At 40.5% G+C, this 18,151-nt stretch overlaps 1 protein-coding gene across 2 annotated transcripts in view; it reads left to right on the top strand.

Annotated features, from left to right (window-relative positions):
* ADAMTS3 (ADAM metallopeptidase with thrombospondin type 1 motif 3) overlaps positions 1–16,310 on the top strand; it is a 320,349-nt gene extending 304,039 nt beyond the window's left edge. For both annotated transcript variants that reach the window (XM_033961379.1, XM_033961370.1), the window contains 2 exons: positions 7,895–8,012; positions 13,061–16,310. In XM_033961379.1, coding sequence (XP_033817270.1) covers positions 7,895–8,012; positions 13,061–13,635 — 693 coding nt within the window. In that variant the 3' untranslated portion in view covers positions 13,636–16,310. The remainder of the gene's footprint in view (positions 1–7,894; positions 8,013–13,060) is intronic.
* The last annotated feature ends 1,841 nt before the right edge of the window (positions 16,311–18,151 follow it).

Raw genomic sequence — 18,151 nt, 5'->3', positions numbered from 1 at the left:
TCCTCCCAAAGTCGGGAGTGTCTCCTGCGCTTGGCGCTTGAGCCTTCCATAAATGGTTGTTTGAACTAGACCCCTGGAGTTCTCAGTCACTGGATGGGGTGGCTGGGCGCTTCCTTTCTGCTCCCCCATTCTACTAAAAAGAAAATATTGTCAGGCAAAAGAGGTAACAGTTAGCGAAGGTTGGAGTTAGTTTAGGGAAGAGCTCCGCATATTCTCCCCTCCCATGGTTGTTTTCAATGTGTCCAGCCATCTGATTGCCTCTTCACCTGGTTCCTTCGATCTTCCCAAACATGATATCCTTCTCCAGTGATCTCTCTCTTCTAATGGGGGTGACCAAAATAAGACAGTCGTAACTTCATCATTCGGGCTTCGAGTGACATAGCCGGTTTGATCTCTTCCGAGAATCAATTTGTCACGGTATATGGGTTTGATGTGCCACTGGGGCTTGTATAAATCTGAGAAGCTATGCTGTCAGTAGTTTCACTACCAGCAGGGCCTCCCAAATATATATATATATATATATAAATATATATATATATACACACACATATTACTATTATAGTGCTACTAGACATACACAGTGCTGTACACACTATATGCAGGTACTTTTTGTCCCTAGTGGGTTCACAATCTAGTGCAGGGCTGCCCAAGTCCGGTCCTCAAGATCTACTGGCAGGCCAGGTTTTCAGGATATCCACAATGAACATGCATGAGAGAGATTTGCATACCAAGAAAGCAGTGCAGGCAAATCTCTCTCATGCATATTCATTGTGGATATCCTGAAAACATGGCCTGCCAGTAGATCTCAAGGACTGGACTTGGGCAGTCCTGATCTAGTAGTTTCGTACCTGGGGGTAATGAGGGTTGAATAACTTGCCCAGGATCACAAAGAGTTGCAATGGGAATTGAACCCAGTTCCTCAAGATCAAAACCCACTGCACTAACCATTAGGCTACTCCTCCACTCAAATAATATAATATGAAAATACAAGCTTGAAGGGTATGAATTGAGGAAAAAGTGGTTTCACAACTTTGGGTTGTCTTGAAAAACATCTTGCTTGTGTCTGTGCAGCCACAGAGCTCCAGTAGCGATTAGAGATTTCTACCTCACTTTAGAGCTGTTATTTTATTTTGTGCCATAAACTATTTTTCCTTCTTAAGATAGATGTTTCAGCACCGTCTATTGGACTTTCATCAATGCCCCTAAGGGTATCAAGGAATGACTGATTATCATATATATTCTATGTCTCAGTAGATGACTGTATTTAATAAACTTGCTTTTATCTCAGGTTGATGTGTACAGTCCTTTCCCCCACTTTTTTTCTTTGCTATATTTATTGTAGAGTGTTTGCCTTCTTTTTGGATTGAAAAATATCTAACATGATTATTATTCCTGCAGAATGATGCAGAGGTCTTTTTATTAGGGGCTCCTTTTACTAAGGTGTGCAGACATTTTTAGCGCATGCAGCAGATTAGCGCATGCTAATCCCACACTACGCAGCTAGAACTAACACCAGCTCAATGCTGGCGTTAGCATCTAGCGCACGCACTATTCCGCGCGTTATAGCCCTAACACAGCTTAGTAAAAGGAGCCCTAAGCTGCAGTAAACACTAACACACGCTTATTGTAAGTTAAAAAGGCGCTCCCTTGGGACGCGGTTACGCCCCATAGTTGTTTTAGGATCAGTGTGATTGCCAGGTGCTAAAAAATAGATTTCATTTTTTAGCACAGGGGCCTTGTTTAAGGGCAGAGATAAGCATGCCCTGCGCTGATCAGTTAGCGCAGCTACATTGCTGTGTGCTGATTATCACATGGTCAGCGCAGGAGCCCTTACCGCCTAGAAAATAGGTGGCAGTAAGGGCGACGTAAACTTATCAAAATATTATCAAATTATACATACAATAGGTCATTCAAAGGCAAAATCGCCAAAGAAACCATCTTTGTATTTGGTACAGAAAAGTATGCCTTGCATGAAATAATTGATATCTGTCCAGGCCACCAAATATTATTACAACTTCATATACAAAAACAGTCGAATTAAGCACGTTTGACATTTATGATCAGTAATGCCACTATCAAGACTTGAGCTTACACCTGTCAAAAACATTCAGCCTCCAGAACAAGCTCACAGATGAGTGGAAAAGCTAATAGATAAGGAACAATATTTGCAAAAAGCGCTCCTAAGCGAAAGGCAATTAAAAATTCAATTAGGCATTCAAACCTCCCCCCCCCTCTTTTTTTTTTTTTTTTTACAAAACCATAGTGAGGTTTTTAGCACTGGCCACAGCGGTAACAGTTCCGACGCTCATAAATTCCCATTCTGTTAATCTTTTAAGTTATTTTGCCACCAGATAGCTAGACATGTTCTACCCCTTTTGTACAATTAACTTCTGTTGGGTTGGAAAGAATAAAAATTAGCAGCACTGTGCAGGGCAGCCTCTGGTTCTCAATAATGCTGTGAATTCTCACCACAAAAATATCTCACTAGGGTAGTAGTCTAATAAACTTTTAAATGCAGAGCATTGCAGGTTATAGAAAATACAGCAGCATGTCTGATTATGGGTTTGTCTAAATATGACCATATCTTTAAAAAGTGCTTTGGCTTCCAGTCACCTTCAGAGTCCAGTATAAAGCAGTGATGATTTGCCATCAACTTATGTATGGAAACATCCCAGAATTGCTTAAAAGCAATATACTCAGTTATACTGTATACCAAAAAGATCTTTGTGTTCTGAGAATTTAGGGCTACTGAAGACTTGTGGAGACCGGTAAAAAGACCTTCTGCTGCGCAGGAGTTAAGTTATGGAACGCCTTGGTGGGTCAGATACGAAATTGCTGTGAAAAGGGTAACTTCAGAAAATTACTAAAGATGCAGCTGTTTGTAGATGCCTTTTTTTAGTTACTCTTGATAAAGTGGATTCATGATCTTTTTATCCACATCATGGTATCTCCTTAAAGATTGTTTTTATGTTTATTTTATTACATGGGGTTTTTTTTTTTTTTAACTATCGGCCTCTTTTACAAAGCTGCCCTAGCCTCCGAAGCCCATAGAGATTTAAAGGGCTTCGGGGCTATTGCTGCACGGCAGCCACTAGCGCGGCTTTATAAAATTCATTTTAAATACAGTGCATGTAAATTTTGTAAACCGTTTAGTTTTAAACGGTATATAAATTTTTAAAATAAATAAATAAATCTAACATCAAATAAACCTGCTAAAGATTATTTCTTACTGCTATTTAAATTCAAAAATGCTGCTGCTGCTAAAAATAATCAGAATACAGTAATAAGAAACCTAACAGTTCTGAAGGATATGTTGCCAGTTTATTTTAAGGGGTCCTTTTATAAGAAATTAAATAGTATCCTTGCTAAATTTATTTGGCTGGGTAAAGCTGCAAGAATTGCTGTAGTATCTTTACAAAAACCAATTGCGGCAGGTGAGGTAAATTTCCCAAATTTTTATAGGTATCATCAGGCTTATGTACTGCATCAGGGTATGTATTGGATCCTTCCTGAGCTCATGGAACATCTCCCTGATTGGCTTTACTTAGAATGGCAACTCCTGTCTCCATTGAGATTATGTCGTATTTTAAGTAATCAAGAAGGGTATGACAACCAGAACGAAAGACGTTATCCTGCCATTGTATCGGGCGATGGTGCGTCCGCATCTGGAGTACTGCGTCCAATATTGGTCGCCGTACCTTAAGAAGGACATGGCGTTACTCGAGAGGGTTCAGAGGAGACGACGCGTCTGATAAAGGGGATGGAAAACCTTTCATACGCTGAGAGATTGGAGAAACTGGGTCTCTTTTCCCTGGAGAAGAGGAGACTTAGAGGGGATATGATAGAGACTTACAAGATCATGAAGGGCATAGAGGGGGACAGATTCTTCAATCTTTCGAATAATAAAAGAACAGGAAGGCATTCAGAAAAGTTGAAAGGGGACAAATTCAAAATGAATGCTAGGAAGTTCTTCTTTACCCAACGTGTGGTGGACACCTGAAATGCGCTTCCAGAGAGCGTAATAGGGCAGAGTATGGTACTGGGTGTTCAAGAAAGGATTGGACAATTTCCTGCTGGAAAAGGGGATAGAGGGGTATAGATAAGAGGATTACTGCACAGGTCCTGGACCTGTTGGGCCGCCACGTGAGCGGACTGCTGGGCACGATGCACCTCAGGTCTGACCCAGTAGAGGCATTGCTTATGTTCTTATGTAATAGAATTCTATTTGTTACATGGCAGACTGAAATTTATTAATAACTTAACACCTATTTTGATTCATTAATCCACATGTCAGTCCTTATGGTTGAATCCAAGATTCAAATTATATGTTTATTTTGTACATTTTTTGATAATATGTTGCACTTGATGTCGGTTTTTAAAATGAATAAAGATATTGGGGGGGGGGGGAACCTAACAGTGGAGGAGTGTGTGGTGCAGTGGTTGAAGCTACAGCCTCAGCACCCTGGGGTTGTGGGTTCAAACCCCGTGCTGCTCCTTGTGACCCTGGGCAAGTCACTTAGTCCTCTGTAGCCCCAGGTACGTTAGATAGATTGTGAGCCCACCGGGACAGCTAGGGAAAATGCTTGAGCACCTGATTGTAAAACCGCTTAGATAACCTTGATAGGCGGTATATAAAATCCTAATAAAAAAAAAAAAAAAAAGAGTATCAGTTTCAGTAGTCTATCTTCCTTCTCTCTCTCTCGATCCTTCTCTCTCTTTCTGTACGTAGCTCCTGCAGTTTGTTTAATGGAGTCGTTAGGGCAGTAATGTCACGGGATTATATACCTCAAAGGTTGTCTGGTATTTCCTCAAATACAGACATTTCTCTTAACTGCATTTCCCAGGTTATTTAGTGGCACCATAAGGCCTGTGACATTTTTCAGCTTTTCCACTACTAGATGTTTAATTTTGGTTTCACCTCAGTAAATTTCATTTAACAAACAGGGTAGCCTTTGCCTCTTATATTCTGCTCACTCCTCGCTATTATTGTAGAGGTTGGTGATGTCTGACACTGAGCAGTTTCTCCTTCAGCTCTTTCTTTTACCTAATCCTACTTCAGAATCACAAGAGCAACAAAAGGTGCCCAGGTTTCAGTTTAATTTTTCTTTTTTCAACCATCTTTATTTTCTCTTCTTTATTAATTTCCAGGTACTTTAGTTAGATTGTGAGTCTTCGGGACAGTAAGGGAATTTTTTAAGTACCTTCTTACTTCTCATTTATAATCTTAATGTATATTTTCTTCAAACCGCTTAGAACCTAACGGATGTAGCGGTATATAAGAAATAAATTACATTACATTACATTTAAATGTAGATAAACTATGCATCACTGCACATTGGTTATACTTAGGGTTCCTTTTACTAAGGTGCGCTACGTGTTTTTAGCGCACGCTAAATATACGTACATGCTAAACGCTAGCATGCCCATTATAAGTCTATGGATGCGTTAGCATTTAGCGTGTGCTGAAACGCCTAACGCGCCTTTGTAAAAAGAGGGGGTAAGAGTGGAATTGCATTTTGTGGATTTTTCATGTTTGTCTATAAAGTGTTTGGTTTTCTCTAGCCCGCTAAGAACAATATGGATGTGTGGGATATGTAATGTATTAAATACATAAACTAAATAAATAATTATAATTTTCATGATGAATATCAGTCAAAGTGGATATTAGAGTACATTTGGCAACCCCCCTCCCCCTCCCCTTTGAATGAATGCAGAATGTTTAGGATTTAGTAATACATTTAATAAGGTGTGGAGCCTATTGACTGCATTTGTTGCATCATAATAGACATCATGTATCTTATCTTTTTTTTTTTTTTATTAGATTTCCTTGCACATCCATGGGTGGTGGGGGGAGGGAAATGTATTTTGATTATTAAAATTACTTAATTATAATATTGTAATCACATAATAGGTCTTGAGGGGAGGAAGATTGTTTTATGTATTAATTGTGTATTTAATAGTGCGTTTTATGTAGTGTGTATGTTCAATTAATTGTATTGCACTGTCAAAGTTTGAAAATCAATAAAGATTTTTTTTTTTGAAAGAGTGCATTTGCCCCCTCCCCTTTCACTAAACCACGATAGCGGTTATTAACGCAGGGAGCCATGCTGAATGCTCCGTGCTGGTCCCGACGCTCTTAGAGTTCCTGTGAGCATCGGAAGCAGCACGGAGCATTCAGCACGGCTCCCTGCGCTAATAACCGCTATCGCGGTTTAATGAAAGGGGAGAGGGTGATTTGTTAATGTGGCTTAAAAAATGTAGTGCACGCTAAATTTAGTGTGCATTGAGTTGGTTCGTGTTCATTAAAATGTTGTAACGCTTCTTTAAAAAAAATGTTATTAACCTCAATGTGAGAAACGAACTGCAAAAATATTTTAAAAAAATTGGAGAATGAACCATAGCAGCATAGTAAATAACAGCAGATAAAGACCTGAATTGTCCATCCAGTCTGCCCAACAGTTTCACTCATAAAAATTGATGCTTAAATTGAATCGTCTTTTTTCTTTGATATTACATTACATTAGTGACTTTTATTCAGCCATTACCTTGCGGTTCAAGGCGGATTACATAAGAGGTTATCTGGACAATTCCAGAAGAGTTACAGAGTTGAGCAGGTTACTTCGGAGGATTGAAATGCTTCCTGCGGTGTTAGTTTGTCTTGATGGATTTCTTGATTAGCGGGGTTTTTATTTCTTTTCTGAAAGTTTTGTAGTCTGGTGTCGTGATCAGTAGACAGGATAGTGGGTGGTCTAGTTTCGCTGCCTGTGTGGCCAGTAGGCCATTGTACATTTTTTTTGCGTTTGACGCCTCTGATTGGGGTGCTAGACTGTAGAAGTCCACCCAAAACTACTGGAGTTACTGTTAAAGCTCAATATCTTGGGTTCCAACTACTGGAGCTGCCATCGAAGCTCACTCCAACCTATCCAAACCATCCAAATCTCCCCAGCCCATCATAAACTGAATTGCTATATACGAGACACACACTGTGCAAGTCTGTCGTGTACCGGCCTTTGTTCTTTCATTAATGCCATTCATTTTCTAATTAGAGACCCACTGTGTTCACCCCACGCTTATTTTGAATTCTGTCATCATTTTCCTCTCCACCACCTCCCTCTGGAGGACATTCCAGGCATCAACCAAAAATGTTTCTCACTCAAATCCCTATCAGGTGCTGCATTTGATTGTAATTGAGGTGGATTATGATCACTGCAAAAGTTTGTTTAATTTTGATCTGCTTTTCCATACTGGTCACATAGGGTTACCAGACATCCAGATTTCCCGGACATGTCCTCCTTTTAGAGGACATGTCTGGACGGCTTTTCAAAACCCAGCACTTGGTCCGGGTTTTGAAAAGCTTTCAGCCGGGAGTGGCGTCGGGAGGGCATCTGCGCATGCACGGATGCAACGCAGTGACATCACTCGCATGCGTGTAACGCAGGGATCTCAAAGTCCCTCCTTGAGGGCCGCAATCCAGTCGGGTTTTCAGGATTTCCCCAATGAATAGGCATTGAAAGCAGTGCAGGCACATAGATCTCGTGCATAGTCATTGGGGAAATCCTGAAAACCCGACTGGATTGCGGCCCTCGAGGAGGGACTTTGAGATCCCTGGTGTAACGTCACCGCATCACACCTGCGCATGCGCAGATGCTCTTCCAACGCCACTCCGAGCAAGTGAACAGGTTGAGGGGGCAGGGCTAGGGTAGAATGGGGCGTGACTCGGGCGGAACGTGGCAGGGCCAGGCAGAACTGAGCAGGCCTGGGGGCGTGGCCATGGGTCCAGATTTTACTTCCATAAAATCCATTAACCCTAGCTACATACAACCAATACATGCCTGCTGAAATTCTGAAACTATGAGACACCATGCCAGTTTGTCAATCTTCTTTATTTTTCTAGTGCTCTGTAACTTGTGGTGAAGGGACTGAGGTGAGACAAGTCCTGTGCCGTGCTGGTGACCAGTGTGATGGAGAGAAACCTGAATCAGTGAGAGTTTGTAAGCTTCCTCCCTGCAGTGGTAAGTGACACCGTTTGACTTTATTTATCGTATTATATTATATTGTTTGTTTGTGTTGTGTTGTGTTTTCTTCAAAAATTTTTCAATAAAATCTTATTGGAAAAAAAAAAATTCCCAAAATGTCTTTTTCTTTTAGGCCTCCTTTTATCAAGCCACATTAGGTTAAAAAAAAAAAAAAAATCACCGGCTACTGCGATAAAAGCTCTGATGCTCATAGGAATTCTATGACTCACTAGAGCTTTTACTGCAGCAGCTGGCGATAAAAAAAAATAACTGTTTGAAGCTATTGTTCATTGCTGAGACTGCCCACTTTTGACTTGATGGCTATGGTGAGCAACAAGAAAATGGATCATTTCTTCAGTTGAAGATCCGAGCCTGAAAGTACAAGGCTGGCCAAGATAGGGTGGATACTCCACCGAATAGCAAGCCACCCAGGAAGAGTGGTGCTCATGACACCAGATTGCCATGCCATCGATGGTATGCGGATTTTGTACGTCTATAGAGGGACAAATGTCTCAAGACTACAGGTTCATCCTAATTTTCTCTCTCAGGGTCCAATGGTCATAGAAGATCTGGACCGCTTTGGTCTTATGGCATTAAAGCACAAAGTATACTTGGAGGTAGTTATTGCTACTCTCCTCAGAGCCAAAAAGCCTACAATGGTCTCCGCTTAAGTTGAAACACTGGTGTATAAAAGAAAAGGTGGAGCTATTTAGTGCTCCGATCTCAGAGGTGCTGGCTTTCCTTCAAGCAGGTCTTGACAAAGGCCTCACAGTTGCATTGCTCAGGTCCAAGTGGGTGGGTATCTTGTGCTTCAGAGCCTGAGAACACAAAGTTCCCCTGGCTTCTCATCCCGACATAGCCAGATTCCTGAAAGGAGCGTTAAGGCTGAGACCACTGGTAAAATGACCATTTCTGTCATGGAATCTTAATGTTGTCTTGCACAGACTCAGTCAGGCTCCATATGTGCCTATTCAAGAGGCATCATTAATGGATCTTACTATCAAGACCATTTTCCTCGTGGCCATTACATCAGGGAGAAGAGTCTTGGAGATACAGGCACTATCATAGAAACATAGAAATAGACGGCAGATAAGGGCCACGGCCCATCTAGTCTGCCCACCCCAATGACCCTCCCCTACCTTTCTCTATGAATAGATCCCACGTGTCTATCCCATTTGGCCTTAAAATCAGGCACGCTGCTGGCCTCAATAACCTCTAGTGGAAGACTATTCCAGCGATCAACCACCCTTTCAGTGAAAAAGAACTTCCTGGTGTCCCCGTGCAGTTTCCCGCCCCTGATTTTCCACGGATGCCCCCTTGTTGCCGCGGGACCCTTGAAAAAGAAGATATCTTCTTCCACCTCGATGCGGCCCGTGAGATACTTGAATGTCTCGATCATGTCACCCCTCTCTCTGCGTTCCTCAAGTGAGTACAGCTGCAACTTATCCAGCCGTTCCTCGTACGGGAGATCCTTGAGTCCCGACACCATCCGGGTGACCATTCTCTGGACCGACTCCAGTCTCAGCACATCCTTACAGTAATGCAGCCTCCAGAATTGCACACAGTATTCCAGGTGGGGCCTCACCATGGATCTATACAATGGCATAATGACTTCAGGCTTACGGCTGACAAAACTCATGCGTATGCAACCTATGATTTGCCTTGCCTTGGATGAAGCTTGCTCCACTTGATTGGCAGTCTTCATGTTCTCACTGACAATCACCTCTAAGTCTCGTTCTGCTTCAGTTCTTGTTAGGATCTCGCCATTAAGGGTGTAAGTCTTGCAAGGATTTTGGCTGCCCAGGTGCATGACTTTGCATTTTTTGGCATTGAAGCTGAGTTGCCAGGACCTAGACCAGCGCTCCAGTAGGAGTAGGTCGTGCATCATGTTGTCGGACATTGAATTTATGTCTGTTGCGCTTTTGCCCACTATATTGCTTAGTTTGGCGTCATCGGCGAATAATGTTATTTTACCTCGCAGCCCTTCTGCCAAGTCTCTTATATTGTACAGGGAGCCAATTCCTCAAGATCATGGAGGCAGGAGTTTCCTTGTGCATAGTCCCATCCTCTTTGCCAAAGGTTATATCAGCTTTCTATGTCAATCAAGAGGTAAGATTACCACTGTTCCAGTCCACAGGGTCAAAGAAAAAGGACCAGATTCTGAGAAAGCTGGATGTGAAGAGAATCCTTTTACGTAATCTAAAGGCTACTACAAGTAATGAGTTCTAACTGTCTGACCATCTGTTTGTTCTCACCAGTCAGACTAGACTACCAAGACTACCAAGATGGATATGCATGGCCATCATATCAACATATATTGTCTGTGGCAAGTAGTCGCTGGTATCCATGAAAGTTCATTCGACAAGAAGCATGACTTCTTTGTGGATGGATTCTCAGATGATTTTGCCAAGGAGATTTTTAAGGCAGCGACCTGGTCCATACTGCAACTTTCTCCAAGTTCTACAGAGTGGACATGGCAGCACGGGAGTACACCGTCTTTGGGTCTTCAGTATTATGAGCAGGCGCAGAGGTCCCACCCTAGATTTCTGGGACTACTTTTGTACATCCCTACTGTCCAGAATGACATATCTATTGCACTAGAAAAAGAGATTAGGTTCTTACCTTGCAAATATATTTTCTAGTAGATAGGTGTGTTATTCTGGAATCCCGCCCAATCAGTTATTTTCTGCCTGCCTAATGTCTCAGGCCCAGATGCACATAAGCCAGCGATCATCGCTAAACCTGTTTTGACAGCTTTAGCAACAATCGCATTTGCTGACCCAATGCACAAAACAGCTCACAGCATGTTTTTCCCCTCAATTGCCCATTTTCCAATCTGGCCATGCAAACTAGCCAAGCAATTGATGCACTAACATTGCATGGCTTTACCCTAAAAAAAGCAAGGGTTTAGCGATCTGTTAGACGAGTGTGAGCTAGGACCTAACAGAGAGAAGAAATGTCTTTTTTGTTTATTTTGTTTACAGCACCAGCATGGGGTTGGAGAGGGCAAAGGGGGCTGGGGTGGGTGAAGAGGCTACAAAATAAACCAAAGACAGGACGTTTTGGAAAAAAAAACCAAAAAAAAAACCACGCTATTGGGCGGGAAATGTGAATCAAATCAAATTGAAAAATCAATTCAATAGGCCAAATTGAATCAAAAAATGTTTCCCTGAATCGGGCAGCACTACTGGAAACCTGAAATTTAGAAACTGTGGCTAGGTTCTGAAGAGGGTGTAGGCAAAGGGAAAGCAACCTTGTGTGGACAGAAAACTATTCCACAGTGCATATTAATATTTACAGTCAGGGACATCAGGCACTGAGGGGCAGATTCTCAAAACTAAAATCTGCCTTTAATGTGCTCACTAAACAGGTTCCAGCCAGTTTAGCATGCAAGTATTTTAGCGGCAGATTATCAAAACGGCTTACCGAGGTTTTTTCTCAGATTTCTAGCAGTCTCCAATACTGCCATGCAAATGTAGTACAACGAGGTCATTAATATTAAAATGATTACTCTGAGCAATTCCCTATAATCGCCGAATGATTCTTTAACCTTGTTGTGCCACATTTGCAGCCAAAATTTACCGACAGGTCTGAGTTGTCATTGGCTTACTTTCTAATCAGTACCTGAGCGCTGATTGGCTCAGTAAGGTTTGACTGCTCAGACCCCCCACACACACCAATTAAAATAATAATTTTTTTTGAAAAAAAACCCAAATTGAAGATTAGCAGGAGAGATGCCCACTCTCTCCTGCCGCCAAGCAATGATCCACCCCTACACCCCCAGCAGCGGGAGAGATGTTCACTCCCTCTGCCAAGCAACACCCCACACGCCCCCTGGCAGCGGGAGACATGCCAACTCCCTCCTGCCACCAAGCAATGTAATGAACATCTCTCCCCTTGGCAGTGGGAGAGATGTCCACTCTCTCCTGCTGCAATGCAGTCCCCCTCCCCCATCCTCTCACCTTTACCTTACTAAGATGGCTGGCCGGAGGGATGCCTTCTCCCTCTGACCAGCTGGCCCACCTCTTCAAAATGGTGGGTTTTTCCCTCCCTAGTGCATCCTGGGATTCACTGGGAAGGAGCCTAAGGCTCTGATTGGCCTAGAGCACAATCTTTCTGAAAGAATGCACGTCGAGCCTGATTCTATATAAAGCGCCCAAAAAATCGGTGCCAACCAGAACTGCATTTAACTCAATTCTATAAGGTGTGCATACTCTATATAGAATCAAGCTTAGTGTCTGTCTGCACTGCACAACTTAGCTACACCCATTTAGGCCAGCTAAAACCAGGCCTAAATTCCTGTGCCTAAGTTGTATGCAGATCAGACAAATACTATAATAATGCGTATAACTTTTAGAAACATTCACAACACACCCATGGCCATGCCCCCTTTTCAAATTCAGCACTACATCTACTGCATACTTTTATATAATCATGCTTTCTGAGCTGAGCGCGTAACTTTTAATTAGTGCCAATCAGCATTGATAACGAGGTGTTAATCGCCAACTATCAATGCTAATTAGGCCAATCAATCAATTAAATTGTGCAAACAAATTGGCTGTGCGCATCGATTTGCATGCACAACTTAAGGTGCCATATGCAGAATTTGGGGGACCATGCGCACATGGGGGTCCTTTTACTAAGGCACACTAACCGATTTAGCCTCGCTAATCGATTTAGCATGCGCTAAATCGGTTAGCGCACCTTAGTAAAAGGACCCCTAGGAAAGTGGTTTGCATATGCACAATGAGTTTCCTCTTTGCAAATAGTGTTCTCTCTCTTTCATAACAGTCTGCATAGTTTTCAGATAACATCACATTTTATGTGTGTGTGTGGGGGGGGGGGGGGGATTCTACTCATTTTTATGTTTGTATTCAAATTTCAGCCCTTTATATGAAAAAGGTTGAAGACCACTGTCATTGGATATCTCAACATGCGATATGTCATTGACATTTCCCGTATCATTTCAAATGAATGCCCGTCCCTAGTTTGTGTCATCCTTTAGAATCTTTGGGTATTAATCCCATGCTTTATTTGTTTTGCAGATGAACCCTGCTTGGGAGACAAATCAATATTCTGCCAAATGGAAGTGCTAGCCCGTTACTGCTCTATTCCTGGTTACAATAAACTTTGCTGTGAATCGTGTGGCAAACGCAATGGCACTTCCTCACCTCCTCTCCATACAGAAGCTGCTGAAACTGAAGAGGCAATCAAATTTGATCCAAGTGCCCGTGGCAAAGCTGCAATGATGCCGTCACCTTCCACATCTTCTCATGCAGAGATTGTGGCTGCTAAAAGACATCTTTTAGGAAAAATCCATTATGTAGAAGAAGGCATTAACTCCAATGCTGAGTCTCTTCCAGAGAATAAACCTAGAGCTGCAATTGTACCCCAGAGGAAGGCCCAACCAGCCAAAAACAAGCCAATTAGATTAACAGCAGTACCAAATCAGTCACCCTCCAAAGCTGGAAATTCTCATTCCCATAACTCCTCAGCTTTGGTAGACATTGTTCCTGTAGCAAATTCAACCGGTACTCTTTCTTCATCCCAAACCACGAGAAAAAGCGCAAAGTCTGTCGACAAGAGGTATCCTTTAAGGTCATCCACTGTGCAAAGATGAAGACTGGTCTCAGAGAACATTAACTGAAAACTTTGTGGAATACCATAATGGTGCATTCTGCTTTTGAAAAGCAGGACTGTCTGCTAATCATCAACTCACTTTCACTTGTAAATAAAAGATCAAAAAGTGCTGGTTCACTTTCTAGTTGTTTTCCCCTCACCATTCAGTTTTCATTGTCTGTTTACCTTGAAGTTATTGGAGAAAAGCGCCAAAGATATTCAAATCATAAGTGAACAAAGTGCTAGTGTTTGGGTCATCTTCTAATACAGAAAAGTGGTGAAAACCAACTTTGCACATCAACTGTTTGGGTTTTTTTAAATATTATTAAGTGAATCATTTATTAAAAGAACAAGGACGAACCAAAAGTTTACACTTTCACAGAGTATTTTCAAAGTGAAGCAGCAAGGGTCATGCATTGCTGATTTATCTCTGGAAACAAATCTTTTATAAGCATATATGCAGCTGTTGTGTAAATAGCATATAGAGCAAAAAAACGGTGTTACTTAAAAGGTGATTTGCATTGTCAAACACTTGTTGACTTATGTTCCATTTCTGAACATTGCAAAGTACCTTCTGTTTAGCACTGCCATATGCACATTCCAAGAGCTGATTTTCAAAGCAGCCTTGTGAATAAAAAAACCCATCTCCCCTCTTAACTAGTGGCATAAAATAATTTATTTTATCAAATTTGAGAACATCTAACTCAAACATATATAAAGGCACTGTAAAACAAGTCAGAATCCACTCATTGCCTAGCTTATTTGAAAATAGGTTTTATTTTCTTTAAATAATGTAACTCAAAGGAGACTGTGTACAAGTCTGACAATTATCCGAAATGTAGTATTTTAAAAAATAATATCTAGATCTGTAATTTAGTAGTTTAATTATTCAGGTCCAGTACAGTGGAATCTTCTATGCATTTTCATTTTACATTGTACAAGAGTCATGTAACTCAGGAGATTGATCGAGCTTCCTTAAGCCCTATCGCGTATCAAAGGTAACCTGACTATACAGTATGGTGTTAATTAACAAGTCAAAGCAAAACAGCCTTGGAGCCCAATGTTGCTGATGTAGGCTTTTATTGAAACAAGAAAATAGTCCACAACTTAGTCCATCAGCAACGTCGGACTCCACAGGCTGTTTTGCTTTGGATTTTCACCTTTCTGTGGATTTAACGGGTCAATCCTTTGCTGTTAATTAACAAGCATCATGGACCTTAAGCACTAATACGCAGTTGTATCAAGACTTAGTACTGATTTTTTTCTGTTTTAAAACATGGATCAAAAAGCAAGAGAGGTATTTATTTCACTATAGTTCACTTCAGAACTTCCAGAACCACAATGCATCTGACTGCAATAATGTGCTAGTAATGTATAGCAGTAATCATATTGTGCATCGTTAAGCCAGTCCTGCAGTACTCTCATGTGTCGCTGTAAAGTACTTGTATATAGATTTCAGAACTGAATATATTTATTAAGAGGTCCTTTTTTTTTTAAGGAACGCTAACTGATTTAGCACATGCTAGAGATTAGGGTGCGCTAAATGCTAAAGCACCCATAGAATATAATGGATGCCTTAGAATCTAGCATGCGTTAAATCAGTTAGCGCGCCTTCATAAAAGGACCCCTAAAGTTGATTTTCCTGGATAGTATTTTATTTTCTAGCGCTGGCTTTTACAAAGCCGCGGGCCAGCAAAGTAAATGTTCTGATGCTTATAGAATTCCTAAGAGCATCGGAGCACTTGCTTCATCGGCCCACGGTAGAAACCTCTAACACAGCTTTGTAAAAGGAGCCCTTAATATGCACACTAGTAGCAATGAACAGATTTTTTTTTTTTTTTGCCAAAATTATTTAGAGATCTGTAATTAGGAATACATAATGTAATTTACATAGGACAAGAAAGTAAACTTACAAAACTACTGTGTTGGACTATATTTTCTAAATCCTATGACAATGGTTTTTATTACAAGCATCCTAGTTTTATATTAGTTTATTAAATTTAACGTGCAATTCCTTTTTTAAACAAAAATGCTGATTATGTTAATCTAGTAAGAGGAAACTTTAATAAAACAGTGACATTTTCTAGCACAAAAGTACTATAAATTATGACTCTATGAAGTACATTTTTTTGAAAAAGAAAATTACTTCTGCATAAATGCTGATCATAGCCAAGATAGAACTCTGTGTTTGTCAGTATTAAATATAACGAGAACATACTGTAGATACAATTAACTCCGATAAGTCCATAGTATCTCATTACATAGGGATTTTGTTGTTTGTAAATTCACCCGCTGATATTTCGACTTGATACCTCTAAAGAATTGCTGCTACCTTTTGTGCAAGGCTTTTGAAGGTCAAAAAGGAGATAGTGTTGCTGTGTAGACTGTGTACAGACAATCCCTGAGCCTCAAATAGACAAATAGGATGTGTTCAATTACATTTTCCTTGATCTTCTCCAAAAGTGAAATTTCCATCCCCTCTTTTTTTCACACAGATAGTACATGAACTGCAAATTGTATGGATGTAGATACTCTGAATTGTAACACTTTGTGATGTCTTCTTTTTATTTTGGCTTTCGTTTGCTTTGTTTTCTACCCTGCTATTTCTTGGTCAACGTCTACACTACTGATGCCGTTTGTTGTATTGGGGAGCATGTAGCAATTAAAACTCTTAACAAAGCAACTAAGTCTCATGCTTTGAACTTTTTTCTTCTGCCAGTATGTCAGTCCATAAAAAGTAAAAAATAAATAAATATATATATATGTTGTATCCTTTCCCTACTTGACTGAATTGCTCATTCTAAGAACCTGATCAAGAAACCCAGCTGTGATCCTCACAACACAGAGAAGAATATTATTTATTTATTCAATTTTCTATACCATTTTCCCAAGGGAGTGTAGAATGGTTTACATGAATTTATTCAGGTACTCAAGCATTTTTCCCTGTCTGTCCCGGTGGGCTCACAATCTATCTAATGTACCTGGGGCAATGATGGGATTAAGTGACTCACCCCGGAGCACAAGGAGCGCCGTGGGTTTCCCACAACCTCAGTGTGCTGAGGCTGTAGCTTTAACCACTGCACCACACTTTTGCCATACCTTGACCATTCAACACCATTTTGTTTTCCACTGTTGAAAGTAAATGAATTTTCCATTAGCAAAGAAAGATAGATTACATTACATTACATTAGTGATTTCTTTTTTTTTTTTTTTTTTTTTTTTTTTTTTTAGTTCAATAAATTTTTATTGAGTATTTTGGAAAAAATACAATGAGCAATTCAAATACATATAACAACATTTTGTATATATATGATCTATAAATATGCAATTAACTATAAAGGACCATAATATTAAGAAAAGCTCAGAGTAATGAAATTATTTGTGAAGATTGTATGAGAAAAGAAAATGAGATAAAATAGAATAAAAATTAAAAGAGAAAGGAAATTTATTTCCTTTCTCTTTTAATTTTTATTCTATTTTATCTCATTTTCTTTTCTCATACAATCTTCACAAATAATTTCATTACATTAGTGATTTCTATTCTGCTGTTACCTTGCGGTTCAAGACGGATTACATAAAGGATCTATCTGCCCATTTCTGGAGGAATTTTAGAATAGTTAGGTTGGTTCATAGAGATGAGGTGGTTCTTGTGGTGTTAGGTTGTTTTAGAGAGTAGAGAGGCGTTAGGTTGGTTTCGATTGGTGGGTATCAGGTTTTTTTTTTAAATAGTATGGTTTTTATTTCTTTTTTAAATGTTCTGTAATCAGGGGTCGTTATCAGTAGAGAGTTGGTGGTCTAATCTCGCTGCTTGTGTGGCCAGGAGGCCATTATACAGTTTTTTCCGTTTGACTTCTCTGATTGGGGGGTATGTGAATGGAGCGTGGGTCCTCCTTTGTCTGGTTGAGGTGGTTCGGATTAGACGGTTGTTTAGGTATATTGGGCTGTTGCTGTTCATGGTTTTATATAGAAGGCAGTAGAACTTGAATTGTATTCTTGCTTGAATTGGTAGCCAGTGTGAGTGGAGGAACGCCACGGTGATGTGGTCATGTTTTCTCAGTGAGTAGATGAGTATTCTCGACTGTTTGCAGTTGATTAAGATGTGAATCTGCCTGAGCTTCATAATTAAAGATTCTGATAGGAATTGTGGAATTGACTCATCCAAATACTGTATAATCTTAAGAGGATAAGTAACTGAACAAGCCAGGTAGTGAGTTCTGTGTGTGTGTGTGGGGGGGGGGGGGGGGGGGGGGGGGAGCATTAGGCACAGGCCTTTAGAGAGGAAGCTGGCAGAGTTGTTCTATAACATATTCTATTTCACTTGTAAAGATACTTAGATTACTTTTTATTAGGCTGTGTTAAGCAGCTAGCACTAGTTTTACCAAATCTTAGACAGTGGCACATACCTGTACTAACAGCTTACATGTGTTAAAAACAGCCAGCATAGTAAAAACCCCTTCTGTAGATGCTTCACTTGGGTAAGGGTGGTGTGTGACAGCTAGAGTTGGATTAATACTACA

Source organism: Geotrypetes seraphini, chromosome 1 (genome assembly GCF_902459505.1).
Source record: "Geotrypetes seraphini chromosome 1, aGeoSer1.1, whole genome shotgun sequence".
In the NCBI taxonomy this organism is placed as follows: Eukaryota; Metazoa; Chordata; class Amphibia; order Gymnophiona; family Dermophiidae; genus Geotrypetes; species Geotrypetes seraphini.
The sequence above is the reverse complement of the archived record's forward strand: the minus strand, read 5'-3'. Positions and strand labels throughout refer to the sequence as shown.